Here is a 13,967-nt window from a genome sequence, read left to right as displayed (position 1 = left end):
CCAGTGTTGCCATCATTATCACTTGTATTCTTTCCCATGAACTGAGATCGTGGGACAAATCAATCTCCCCCACGGGCTCCAGTGTCCTGGAGCCTCTGCTCTATTCCTGCAGAAGATACCATGGGAACACTTGCTATCTTCAAGGGCAAATACGTTATTTCTCATATCTTGCTTCAATTCTGTACAATTCTCTATTTAAAAAAAAAATCATACCACTTACCTCTTGATTCAGTTTTTCCTTTTTCTTCAAATATTCTGCTCTTTCTCTTTCTATTTGCTCCTCTATTTCTTGAATATAGGTTTTTTGCAATTCAAGTTCTTTTTTCTCCAAATTAATTTTGGTATAAGTCTCATTGATGTAAATAGTGGTAGTGGCTTTTTCTTTCATTGCGTGGTTGACTGACAGGACAATCTTTCCATAATGCTTCGCTAGCTCCTCTTGCCTTTCACTAGAGAAAAAGAATCCTTCTTGGCATAAAAAGAATGGCTTTTTCCAGAAAGAAATTTAAAGTCTGTTTGATGAGATGAACCACCATAGAGAGGGAAACTTAAGGGACACTTATTTTATTTTATTTTTTTAATTTTATTTTTAAAACTTTACAATATTGTATTAGTTCTGCCAAATATCGAAATGAATCCACCACAGGTACACCCGCGTTCCCCATTCTGAACCCTCCTCCCTCCTCCCTCCCCTACCCTCCCTCTGGGTCGTCTCAGTGCACCAGCCCCAAGCATCCAGTACTGTGCATCGAACCTGGACTGGCTTATTTTAGAGTTGTATTTGTCATGGCCTAAACTTGGTTGAGACGAAGGACAGACGGAAACACGGTATCCATCTTGCAACTCTTTATCACTGCCAAAGTGTCTTGGGGTCCCGCCTCACCCCAGCCATCTTCATATACCAGGTAGTTACTATGGGATATTTTGGTTTAAAGCTTACAATGATTCAAAAACCATTTTGAACAGGCAAGTGGAATCTCGCTGGACAAAGATTTGATATGTAACTTTGCCATGACTACCTTATCATCGTGAGATACATACTTAAGCCAAAGATAGATAAACATCCCACCACTCTTCTAGTCACCTTCTGATGCCATTGCCCTGCATAGAATGTCCAGGAGAAACCTAATCCCCCTCTGAAGGATGGAATTGGGGAAGAGGGATCTGAGTCTGTCTTCATGGTTCAGAGGGTGTTTAAAATCTAATTTAAACTCTCTTAACTCCTCACATTTGTGTGTACTCAGTCGCTTCAGTCGTGTCTGACTCTGTGTGACCCTATGGACTATAGCCTGCCAGGCTCCTCTGTCCATGGGATTCTCCAAAGCAAGAACACTGGAGTGGGTTGCCATGCCGTCCTCCAGGGGATTTTCCTGACCCAAGGATTGAACTCGTGGCATCTCTTGTGTCTTCTGCATCTCAGATGAATTCTTTACCACTGAGTCACCTGGGAAGCCCTATCTTCTCACAGCCATAGCCGAATCTGAGTTCAAGAGGAGAGGTTAACCTTACATATTCATTGCTAGCCACTCCCACCTGAAGGAGACCCTAAGATTGTGAGAAACATCTGCCCCAGGAATGACAATAAAAGATTTGGAGGAAGAACAGTGATGCCATTTCTCTGTTTTCCTTTTTTCAAATCTCCTGCAATGTAAAGACTTTCTTCTAATCTCCAAAGCTAAACACTTAAGTTCGGGGGGATTGTGGGCAAAGGCTCAGGAAAATAGAAACAGGTTGTTGGTAAGTTTATTTTCCAGAATTAACTCCACCACAGAAAGGCAATTGAAAGAATACCAGGTTAGATGGTGTCAAATAATGGGTATTTTGTAGGTTTAGTAGAGGAAGCCTGCTAAGAATGAAGCAAACTAAGGATTGAGTAGCCATAAGGAAGCAAAGCAAAACATATCAAATCAATACACCTGACTAGGTATATTGAGATGGGTTGGTCTCCCAATTCTCAGGACCTGAGGAAATCCCCTTCCCCAACCCCTGAAAAGCTTGCATGTGCCCAGGTTTTGAGGACTGTCCAGGGGAGGACCAGCCTGTCAGAGAGTGCAGGCACCTTGATGTACATCTTTCTTCCAAAAATGGATGCAATAATTGACTGTAGCTTGGTGATGCTGGTTCATCAGGCAACCCACGTTATGTTCACTTGTAATTTGGCTTTCCATGAAGATTTCTCTAGGGCAGTGATTCTCAAAATGTGGTCAGGACCAGCAGCAGCATCTAGGAACTTGTTAAAAATGGAAATTCTTGCCCTCATTCCCCAGACCTACTGAATCAGAAATCTGCGGTGGAGGGCCCAGTAATTTGTGTTTTAACAAGCACTCCAGGTGATGCTAATGTACACTCAAGTTTGAGAGTCATTGGTCCATAGGGGTGTGATGGTGCTGGCCAATTGATGTGAATATTCCAGCCTGGGCATTAGCTTCCTTGTTAGTAGTTTAGGAATTGATAGTCTGTGGTCTCCGGTGATTGTGGCTAGCATGCACCATGCATAAATATGCATTGTGAATCTTCAAGAGGGGTTAGTGTACGCAATCTTTCTCAGACTTCTGTGGTCAAGGACCTTTCTTTTTCATAGAGCATCTTCCAAAATAGGTGTTCCGAGAAAACTATCCCTGGGCCTTGAGATCCCACCTAATTCCTGATGCTTTGATATCTTTTGCACCAAAGCAACCTTCTGAATATTTTACCTTCCCAAGAAGATTTTTTTCACTATAATAAGGACTCTTTGAGTATTTCTTACTCTCACAAACTGGAAGTCTGACATTTATACATTACTCTTGCAAATTTACTCATAGAGCTGAGATATTTTTCAGGATTTTATTGTTTTTTCTTTCAGAATATCTCTTCCTTCATGGACTGGGTAAGTCAAGATTTGTAATCTCCATTTTACAGATGGAAAAGATGAAGCCCACAGAAGGGGAAGTGCTAATAACATAGCTGAAGAATAAACAAATGAAACTAACAGATGTCAGCTTCCATTTAATTGCAGGTAATAAATATCTAGGACCAATCCCATCCTCAGCCCTTCACAAGACTATACCTGAATGTCTTTAAAGAACTAATCTAGCTACAGTATACCTGGTTTGATATTATACTTGCAACACAACACCCAGCAAGATTTCTTGCTTTGGTGGTTGAGGCTTGTAAACTTAATTTTACTAAAAATGAAATGAAAGTCACTGTGTTTCTACCTTTGGAGCTGGGGTGCGAGGCAGTGTGTGACTTACACACAGTAAGTTGTGTGTAGTTGCTGTGGGAAGGTTAATTCCTTCTGAAATCCTACAGTCTCCTGGCTATGGTGGTAGAAGGTTTTCTGCTCTCTTCCCAGCTCTCTGAAGCTATCACACATCCCTCATCAGCCCAGCCATCTTCTACAAGTTATCTCTGCCTCTTAACTTGCCCGGCACCAGTTCAGAGGTGGTTCAGTCGATAATTCGTGTCCGATTCTGTGTGACCCCATGGACTCTGGCCTGCCAGGCTCCTCTGTCCATTGGGATTTTCCAAGGCAAGAATACTGGAGTGGGTTGCCATGTCCTCCTGATTCAGGAATTGAATCTGGGTCTCCTGCCTTGCAGGCAGATTCTTTATTGACTGAGCTACAGGGAAGATCAGACCAGAGGACAAATCCCTTAAGAAAAATTTCCCACTTTATCCCCAGACCCTGACTTCTTCAAACAAACAAAAATACCTACCCTAGAGCTGTATTATCTGTTTGCAGATGGAGTATTTTCTTCTTTAGAAACTCAATTTCATCATTTATCCTTGTAATTTTTGTGTGTAGTTCACTCATCTCAACAAGATTCACTCTGCGTGCATCCCTGACACATTCTTAAAAGTGGAAGAAATGTTACTCAGTTATTTGAGAAACTGCACAATTGTAGATACTGACCTTTCAAGTCATAAACAAATTATGTCTTTCTTTGAAATATTCTTCTAAGTATGTTCTGGATCAGACACCTCTCCCTCACCCCTTTGGACCCTCTCAATCTCACCTATCAATTATATCCCTAATTTCAGCTGCTGCTGTGGTCAGTGACCAGCTTTCTATGAGCTCTGCACAACTTTAGACTGGTGCAGTCTGACAGCTCCTGATTCCTGCCTGTCCTGTCCACTTCTCAGCTATCCAGGACTTTCCTGTCACCTCTACTATGGGACATCTTCAGATACTCACACCCCTCATGTATGTGTAACGCCAAGTTTGGGAGATGTGGCAAGCATGCACCAGTGGACTGCCTGGATGTTCCTGAGAAGGGGTACCACTGTGTCCTGGGGGCATATTCTCGTACTTAACTAGTTGCTGTCACCAGTAGTCAGCATCATATTGCCTCCATATTAGCTCTCCCTTCTTCCTGCTTTGGTTCCTTATCCCATTCTCATCCACCTGGACTGTATGTCCTAATAAAATACTAGTGCAGGGACTTCCCTGGTGGTCTAGTGGCTAAGACTCCATGCTCCCAATGCAGGGGGCCTGGGTTCCATCATGGTCAGGGAACTAGATCCCGCATGCAGAAAGTAAAAAAGATCCTCAATGCCACAATGAAGATTGAAGATCCTGAGTCCCACAGCTAAGACCTGGAGCAGCCAAATAAATAAATAGAGTATTGAAATTAAAAATAAATAAATAAAAGTGCAAAAGCCCCTGCTTCTAGCTCTGCTTTCTGGGGAAGCCAGTGTGTTAAAAAAAACTAAATTATCCACCGATAAATAACATATCTGTGTAATCACATAAGGCTTAAATCACAGAAGACTTCAAAGGATCACCTCTGTGCTTGAGATATAGATGGTGAAAATGCATGAATTTTTGAACTGTTGTTTAAAAATGAGTATTGGGCTATCATTTCTATGCAACAAATTCCCTGGAAACTGGTAGCTCCCCTGAGAGAACTAAACTATTTTTTTCATACGTTATAAGTTAAATTGCCCATTGTAGTAGGGCTTCTCAAACTTCATGTCTTGACTATGCATATACATCACCTGGGGGGTATTGTTGAAATATAGAATTTGATATAGTAGGTCTGAGGAGGACCTAGAGATTCTGCATTTTGTAACAAGCTCCCAGGTGAGGTTGATGCTACTGATCCAAGGACCATACTTTGAGTTGAAAAGCTTCATAATACAAGGCCAATTAAATTTATTTGGTTAAGTATTTTATGTATATCAAAGACCTTATAAATTAGCACAGTATTTCTTTTCCCTTCTAAAATATTTGTCTTGCTTATAAAAGTAACTGGATAGTAAAAAAAAAAAAGCAACCAAAGAAAATAAAACAAAAACATTCTTAATTCTGTCTTGAGCACAGATTCTTTTAAGTTTTATTTTTTATCAGCATGTAGGAGTTTGCTGGATTTTCCCTGTCAACTAACTGAGCATATTGTTTCATAACTGACTATATCATTCAGAGTCTAATTGGGAGATAGAAATCTCACATTGAATAGGGAAATTTTAACATCAGGAATTATTAACTGTATCTTTGACTGTGTGGATCACAATAAACTGTGGAAAATTCTGAAAGAGATGGGAATACCAGAACACCTGGTCTGCCTCTTGAGAAATCTGTATGCAGGTCAGGAAGCAACAGTTAGAACTGGACATGGAACCACAGACTGGTTCCAAGTAGGAAAAGGAGTTCGTCAAGGCTGTATATTGTCACCCTGTTTTTTTAACTTATATGCAGAGTACATCATGAGAAACGCTGGGCTGGAAGAAACACAAGCTGGAATCAAGATTGCCAGGAGAAATATCAATAACCTCAGATTTACAGATGACACCACCCTTATGGCAGAAAGTGAAGAGGAAATCAAAAGCCTCTTGATGACAGTGAAAGTGGAGAGTGAAAAAGTTGGCTTAAAGCTCAACATTCAGAAAATGAAGATCATGGCATCTGGTCCCACCACTTCATGGGAAATAGATGGGGAAACAGTGGAAACAGTGTCAGACTTTCTTTTTCTGGGCTCCAAAATCACTACAGATGGTGACTGCAGCCATGAAATTAAAAGATGCTTACTCCTTGGAAGGAAAGTTATGACCAACCTAGATAGCATATTCAAAAGCAGAGACATTACTTTGCCAACAAAGGTCCATCTAGTCAAGGCTATGGTTTTTCCTGTGGTCATGTATGGATGTGAGAGTTGGACTGTGAAGAAGGCTGAGCGCCAAAGAATTGATGCTTTTGAACTGTGGTGTTGGAGAAGACTCTTGAGAGTTCCTTGGACTGCAAGGAGATCCAACCTGTCCATTCTGAAGGAGATCAGCCCTGGGATTTCTTTGGAAGGAATGATGCTAAAGCTGAAACTCCAGTACTTTGGCCACCTCATGCGAAGAGTTGACTCACTGGAAAAGACTCGGATGCCGGGAGGGATTGGGGGCAGGAGGAGAAGACGACAGAGGATGAGATGGCTGGATGGCATCACTGACTCGATGGACGTGAGTCTGAGTGAACTCTGGGAGTTGGTGATGGACAGGGAGGCCTGGCGTGCTGAGATTCATGGGGTCGCAAAGAGTCGGACACGACTGAGCGACTGATCTAATCTGATCTGATCTGATCAGAGAATTAGCTCAGTTGGTAAAGAATCTGCCTGCAATCCAGGAGACCTGGGTTTGATCCCTGGGTTGGGAAGATCCCCTGGAGAAGGGAAAGGCTACCCACTCCAGTATTCAGGCCTGGAGAATTCCATGGACTACAGTCCATGGGCGGCAAAAAGTAGGACACGACTGAGTGACTTTCACTTCACTTCACTTCAGAGAATTAGAGTAATGAGAGAATGAATAGTAAGAAAGTAAGGTGGCGCTAGTGGTAAAGAATCCATCTTCCAGTGCAGAGTGTGGGTTCGATCCTTGGATCAGGAAGACCTCCTGGGGCAGGGCATGGCAACCCACTGCAGTATTCTTGCCTGGAGAATCCCATGGACAGGGTAGCCGAGTGGGCTACAGTCCATGGGGTCGCAAAGAGTCAGACACGACTGAAGCAGTTTAGCACAGCACACACAAAGAGGACTCTAAAGAATTCAGCAATACCCAGCACAAGGAGCAGCACTATCCCGAAGGCCGAGATAGAGTGCCTTCTAGGAAGCAGCACCTCCAGTCCCAAGATCCAGACCCCACTGAAGAGGGCTGTGGATCATTGGATGGCAAAGAACTTCATGAAATGCTGGGTTGGCAGAACTTACTAGAAATATGGCATCTGGGGGCACTGGGGAGACCTGCCCACAGGGAATTGCTACACTTCAGAACTCACTGCAAACAGTGCCAGAGAAGCTTCACAGGGAGGTGCCGCACTGGTAGCAATCCACCATGAAGCTGCCCGAGGCATATGGGTGGGAGCTTCCAGGCACTGAGGGCTGCTGCACGCTGCTGGGAGAAGTTACCCGCACTGCAGGAGCTGGCCAAGCTGAGCACACTGGAACACGAAGAGAACCCCCTCTTCCTCCAGTGTCCCTCCAGTGCCCTGTACTAACAAAGCTTAATACTGGGCCTACTAGCAAAGGGAGAAACTTACAGGACCCAACTGTCTTATGACAGAGCAGACAATGAAGGTAGATTCGGAGCTGCAAGGCAATAAATGGATAACTGGAACAGCTACTTTAAAAATCTTTTTTTTTTTTTTTTTTTCAGTTTATTTAGACCACTGTTTTAGGTTGGGCTCCCTAGGAAACAAATTTTTAAATTTGTATAGAGCTGGGGAACATCTCTGAGGAGATAAGAGTTGCAGAAGGGTGGAGGGTTTAAATGATAATGAGTTTTGAAGCTGCAGTGACACTTCGGAGGTACTCTACAGTGATGGAGAGAGGCGGACCCTTGTGCTCCCCCGGTGAGCAGTCACTGAATGCGGGCAGCACTAGGGGAGGCTGTAACCTGGACTGAAGCCTTTCTCTTTTGTCAAGGACAATTCCTGCAGAGGAACTGAGCTATGAGCTTCAGCCAACACTCCTGGCAGCTGGAAAAATAAAGTTGGAGTCTGATCTTACAACAAATACAAAATTTAACTCACTATGGATTAAAGGCCTAAATATAAGAGCTAAAACTATAAAATGCTTAGAAGAAAACATAGGTGAAATCTTCATAACATTGGATTTAGCCATGATTTGTTGGATATGACACCAAAAGCACAGGCAACAAGTGAAAATATAGATAAACTGGGCTATGTCAAAATTAAAAACCTTTGTGTATCAAAAGTCATTATCAACAAGAGTGATAAAGTAGCCCATTGAATGGGACAAAATCCTTGCAAATTATACATCTGAAAAGGGGTTAACATCCTGAATGTATAAAGAATTCCCACAGCTCAACAATAATGAAGCAAATAACCTAATTAAGAAATGGGCAAAGGAAATAAACAGACATTTTCCCAAAGAAGATATACCAATGGCCAATAAGCACACGAAAAGATGCTCCGCATCACTAATCATTAGGGAAATGCAAATCAAAACCACAAGAGACAGCAATTTTTATCCAGTAGGGTGGCTGTTATTTAAAACAAAACAGAAAATAGCAAGTGCTGGCAAGAATGTAGAAAAATTGGAATGCTTTTGCATTGTGCAAATGAAGGTAAAATGGTGCAGTCACTGTGGAAAGCAATATGACAGCTTCTTGGAAAATGAAACACAAAATTACTGTATTACCATACAATCCAGCAATTCCCTTCTAAATTTCTACCCAAAGAGTTGGAAGGAGAGACTTATTTGCACACTTGATACAATGGATATAAGCACACGTTTGTAACGGCACTGTTATTTACTATTATAATTGTTATTTTTATTATTTTGTAACTACATAATTTACAATAGCTAAAAAATGGAAATAATGCAAGGGTCTACTGATGGATGAATGGATAAACAAACCATGGTATATACATACAGTGGAATATTGTTCATCTGTAAAAGAAATTCTGGCATATGCTACAACGTGAATTACCCTAAAGACATGCCAAGTGAAATAAGCCAGTCACAAAAGGACAAATATTGACTTTAGTCTATTTATAATAATTATATAAATTCAAGTCATATATGTTATCCCACTTAAAAGGGAAACATACTTTGGATCTCACTGTATGTGTCTTGTATACTCTTTCTGGATATTTTTTGATATGGAATAACTATTCAGCTCATCTTGCTACAAGTACTAGATTACTGCCTTATAAGATAAACTAAATTTCTACAGTTAATAAACTCAAAATACCTTCCAGTTCTCTGCTAACACTAGTGGGAAGAGTTTCCAATACAAAATATAATCTGCTGAGTTCCATGCTTTCAATTTCCAGAAGATCTATTGTGGACTTTCTCATTTCTTCCTGAAAATGTAAGTTACATATTTAAAAAGTTAAGACATTAAAATAATGAGATTGATTTCCTAAACAATGCCCACAAATGTTTTCAGACATCAAAATTTGCTTTTCAGTAAACATCTTTTGCTGTCATTTTTATTTGGAATAGAAAGTGGGAAATAATTGTTCTCCAATCAGATTTTAAGGTATCTTTCTTCATTTATCTTTTAATTTCTTCTACTCAGAAATTATTTTTTCACTATGTGTGTGTTCTGTTTTAGGAAAGACTCCTAAAACAGAGTGACATTGAGAAAAATCTCCTTAATAAACTGGAACATGACTGTAAAAGCATGCTTAGGTATAAAAAGAATGATAGTTTTCTAATATCTACCTAAAAATCCAAACAAATAGTCAGGTGGGGATATATATGTGGGACTATTTTAAAAAAAGGAAAAACATTTAAAAAATTGATAATCTGATAGTGGAAATAACAGATAAACTGTTTCAAATAAATGGTGGTAGTGGGTATAGTTCTTTATGATCTGAAAAAGTGTCATTATATTTTATGAATCATAAAAAGCAGGTTAACTAACTGTATATTTAGTATGATCATTTTTCTGGTAAAAAATAAAATTCAATACAGGCATCATCTATATCCTGAAAGTAGGAAAGACATCCATCAAAGAGTTAATCATGATTATTTTAGGGTGGGATCATGATGTTTTTTACACTTTCTTCCTTTTGCTTGTCTATTTTTCCTTAACTTTCCCATGGTAAACACACAATGCTTTTATTATAGTGAAAATGTTACCGTAAAAAATGAGAGGATTTATCTCTATTTAAGGGATTTCACAGATCATATGGTATATGGAGACATGCTAAATACTTTAATAAGCCAAAATAAATACTTTGAACTTTTCAAATCCTGGAGAAAGACATAACATTTTAATAAAAGAACAAAACGAGGAAAAGGTTTCCCAGGATCACAACGCAGTACCACACACACAAACTCTCAGTGTTCACATATATGCACTTGATTTACTGGGATTATAAAATCGAATTCTGTAGTATACATGTACAACTACGTATAATTCCATAAAAATACAAAGTAACGAGATTAACTTTTTTCAGCAATCTGTAGACTCATTTATTTTATAGCCATATTTCTACATTTTAAGATATTTGATATGTAGGAGATTTTTACTCAATATTTTTAAATCAAATGGGATGTCACCTTTCTGAAATATCATTCAGGGCCAAGGCCAAATAGACATGGTTGTGACACTTCAACAGGAAAGTCTTTAAATATTACTTTGATGGGGCCCAGTTAGCATAACTGAAAGAGAACCTGTTTGCTTTCATTGAAAAGCACTATGTTAATGGAGTAAGTCCCGAACAATCTTTCACCAGTTTTGTGAGGAAGCGCTTATAGAGACTTGGGAAATTGGCACTATGCATGCAGTTTATCCCAGAGGTTGTTTGCTGGTTTTAAGCAATGTTCACATATTGATGGCACGTGACTCACTCTTAACTGAGCTCTGTTATCACCAGGGCCTCTTCTCTTGAGCAGTCTTGCCCTCTTGCATAGCACAGGTCCTTAACTCAGTGCTCTGCCTGGGAAACTGGGCAGCAATCCACGGCTGATCCACACTGGTGCAAATGTTAGTAAACTGAGAGAAATTTTCATTCAGGGCAAATATTTTCCTTATTCATCTACTGAAGTACGTTGAACAGAGTTGGTACTAAATTAAAGTTTGAAGAAGAAATAAGTGGAAGATTGAAAAAGTAGCTCTTATAGGTAATACAATACCAATTTCTTAACAGCGATAGCAACGTCCTTAAGAAAGTTCTTAGCTTCTTCATTGCATTTAAAATAGTCACTTTGCAGTGATTGTTCTAAAAAAAATCAGAAAATTAAGATCTCTTACTTATCTATCCAAATCCTATTTAACCCTTAAAGGTCTAGCTCAAATGCTTAATCAGTTGAAAATTACATCTTCTAACTCTTAATTTTTATAGTAAATAATATGAATCTCTTTTGTACTTATTATTTCTTATTTTACAGTGTACAAATTTAGGGATATACTTCATGTTTCTTGAGGCCAGCCTCCTCTTAAGTTTCCACCTTTGTATAATTCATGGTAGAAAGAAGGAATCTGTATAGTATAGGACAAAAAATTCAATAATTCAATCAATATTTTATGAAAGGGATAAATATAACATGCCCATAATGTGGGCTTAAGAAAGTCTTCATATATATATTTGTATGTATATACGTGCTGCTGCTGCTACTGAGTCGCTTCAGTCATGTCTGACTCTTTGTGACCGCATGGACTGTAGCCTGCCAGGCGCCTCCATCCATGGGGATTCTCCAGGCAAGAATACTGGAGTGGGTTGCCATGCTCTCCTCATGTGTGTGTATATATATATATATGTACACACACATATATATATCCTAAATGTAATATTTTACCAAAAAACACTTAATTCTTTAAAAATCCATCATGTCATTTTCACTTCTGTGCCAGTATTTTGATCATGGGGTGAGAGTAAATATTTGTGAAACCGGTAGGTGTGAGTTAGATAAGAGTTTTTAACCCCTTTCATTCACTGTCATATAAAAGATATTACCTTTCTCTCACATACTGTAAGATGAAAACACACGAGAAGAGAGGTTTGGAAAATGTTCGCAAAAGTAAGGAAGACAAGATACATGCAGACAGAGAAGAAGGAAAAGAAAAAAGGGAGAGGAGAGCCAACAGAGGAAACTCCACTCACCTTGGCTCTGTCACCATCGCATTATACAAATTCTGTCTAAACAGATTCCAGGCCTGCATCCTCACGTGCAGCATGAGTTTGATAAGCTTAATTTTTCACATGTTTGTATAATCTAAATTGATTGCTATAACTCCATGATGCTTCCCATTTCACAAGTGAGAGATCTAAGACTTGAGGTTATGTGATGTGCTTTAGGTGACAGAACCTATCACTGATTGAGTCTGGATTCAGACACAAAGCGTGTGACTCCAGAGTCCATGCCCTGAGTGGCCATCCTCACCTCCCAGAAGAAATGCTGTTTTCTGCCCTTCATTCCAGGGAGCTTGGATTCTCTTAATGGACTAAGTTCTCAAACCGAGTGAAAACCAGTTCCTGAGGTTCCAAGCAAGTGTGTGTTAGGGAGGGACAGGCATGCTTGGCTTGCTGTTGTTCAGTTGATAAGTCATGCCTGAATCTTTGTGACCCCATGAACTGCAGCATGCCAGACTTCCTGTCCTTCATTATCTCCTTTCAATTCTTCTATGGAATGAATGAGTACAAGCATGTTCCCACTTGCAACTGGACTGGATAGCTACATATTTTATAACTCACACTTAGGGCAAGAAAGCATAATGAAGCTTTCTCCTATGACAAATTTTCTGACAGTCCAGAAATTGTTAGCAGAAAAAGTATTTGTGCTTAATACACAGTTCCTTGCCTAAGGCAACAGGAGCTTCTTGAACACTCACTTTCTGATTTACCAGTTAAAGTCTCCAGTTTGCCATGACTAAGTGTTGGAGAAAGTTAACTTGCCAAGAAAAAGCAAGAAAGAGACGAAGTGAAATTAAACACATAGCCTAAATGCAGTTGGGCATTCTAATTACAAGGAAACGGCAATAGCCTTCGGGAGTTCAGGATTTGTCTGGGATTTGTCACCAGCTACTAGTGTGAGCTGAGCCTCGGGTCCCACTCTGTCGCCCATCTCCCCCACAACCAGCTGGAGAAGGTTCCCTCTAGGGTTTCCGCTTCATGCTTTCTAAGCACCACTTCGGAGATGTCCCTCGGAGAACCCAAGGGCCGCTCACCCACAACAAGGAGCTGCTCAAGAGCGTCGGTCGCTACCGAGGAGCCCAGCGTGGAGGGGAAGGTGCATAATTCCAGGGAGGGGCCAGTGGAGACGGCGGCCACTGGCAGCGCCTTCTCGCTGCCTAACCCCAGCTCCGGGGACCAGGAGCTCAGAGCCATCTTACTGCTCTTGCGCATTTTCGACCAGGCCAGAGGTAAGCACTGCCGGTTGCCACGGGCAACGCGGACGCTGAGGCAGTGCGCCAGCTCGTGCCTCTCACCTGGGGTGGGTGCCTAGCCAGTTTCTCTAACTTTATCCACAATAATTAAGGGATCTTGTAGCTATGAGACCCTCTTTAGCTGTCATTTCCTCTTTGCATTTCCATTTCTCTAGTTCAGGCCGTGTAGCTGAACACTTGTGCCCTTCTCACGGACCGGGGTGGGGGGTGGGGGGGAATCTGATCATGTTTGAGCGCATTTCAGTGCTAGGTACTAAAGGGAGGAGCTTTATGTACAGCTCCCTAATGTCCACACTGGCTATGTAAGGAAAGTTCTTTTATAATCTCCACTTAAACAGACAAAGAAACTGAGGCAGGGATGACTAAGTGAATTGCCCAGGGTCACCAAATAGTCATTTTGAGTTTAAAGTGGAGCCTGTGTAAATCTTTCCATTATGTTACAAAACCCATCATTGTATTCTTCAAGACCTTTCCCTGGAGACCTTCTACCCTGAGCACATTTTACCTTGAATCAGTGAATTTCTTCTGCTTTCTCATTCAACTGTGAGCTCTTTCAAGGCAGGGATATTATTAATTTTTCTCTGTGTCTCTAAAATCCAGCCCTGAATCAGGCTCAGATCGAGAGTAACTGTTAGTTCCTC

At 40.7% G+C, this 13,967-nt stretch overlaps 1 protein-coding gene across 1 annotated transcript in view; it reads right to left on the bottom strand.

The window, feature by feature from the left end:
* Nucleotides 1-13,267, bottom strand: part of CCDC175 (coiled-coil domain containing 175) — a 65,249-nt gene extending 51,982 nt beyond the window's left edge. The window contains exons 1-5 of the mRNA XM_005901938.3: nucleotides 13,108-13,267; nucleotides 11,076-11,161; nucleotides 9,181-9,292; nucleotides 3,699-3,834; nucleotides 221-449 (exon numbers count right to left, since the gene is read on the bottom strand). Of these exons, the coding sequence (XP_005902000.2) occupies nucleotides 221-449; nucleotides 3,699-3,834; nucleotides 9,181-9,292; nucleotides 11,076-11,161; nucleotides 13,108-13,267 (723 nt within the window). The remainder of the gene's footprint in view (nucleotides 1-220; nucleotides 450-3,698; nucleotides 3,835-9,180; nucleotides 9,293-11,075; nucleotides 11,162-13,107) is intronic.
* Nucleotides 13,268-13,967: the final 700 nt, after the last annotated feature.

Source organism: Bos mutus, chromosome 10 (assembly GCF_027580195.1).
Source record: "Bos mutus isolate GX-2022 chromosome 10, NWIPB_WYAK_1.1, whole genome shotgun sequence".
NCBI lineage: Eukaryota > Metazoa > Chordata > Mammalia > Artiodactyla > Bovidae > Bos > Bos mutus.
This window is presented reverse-complemented; position numbering and strand designations above follow the sequence as displayed.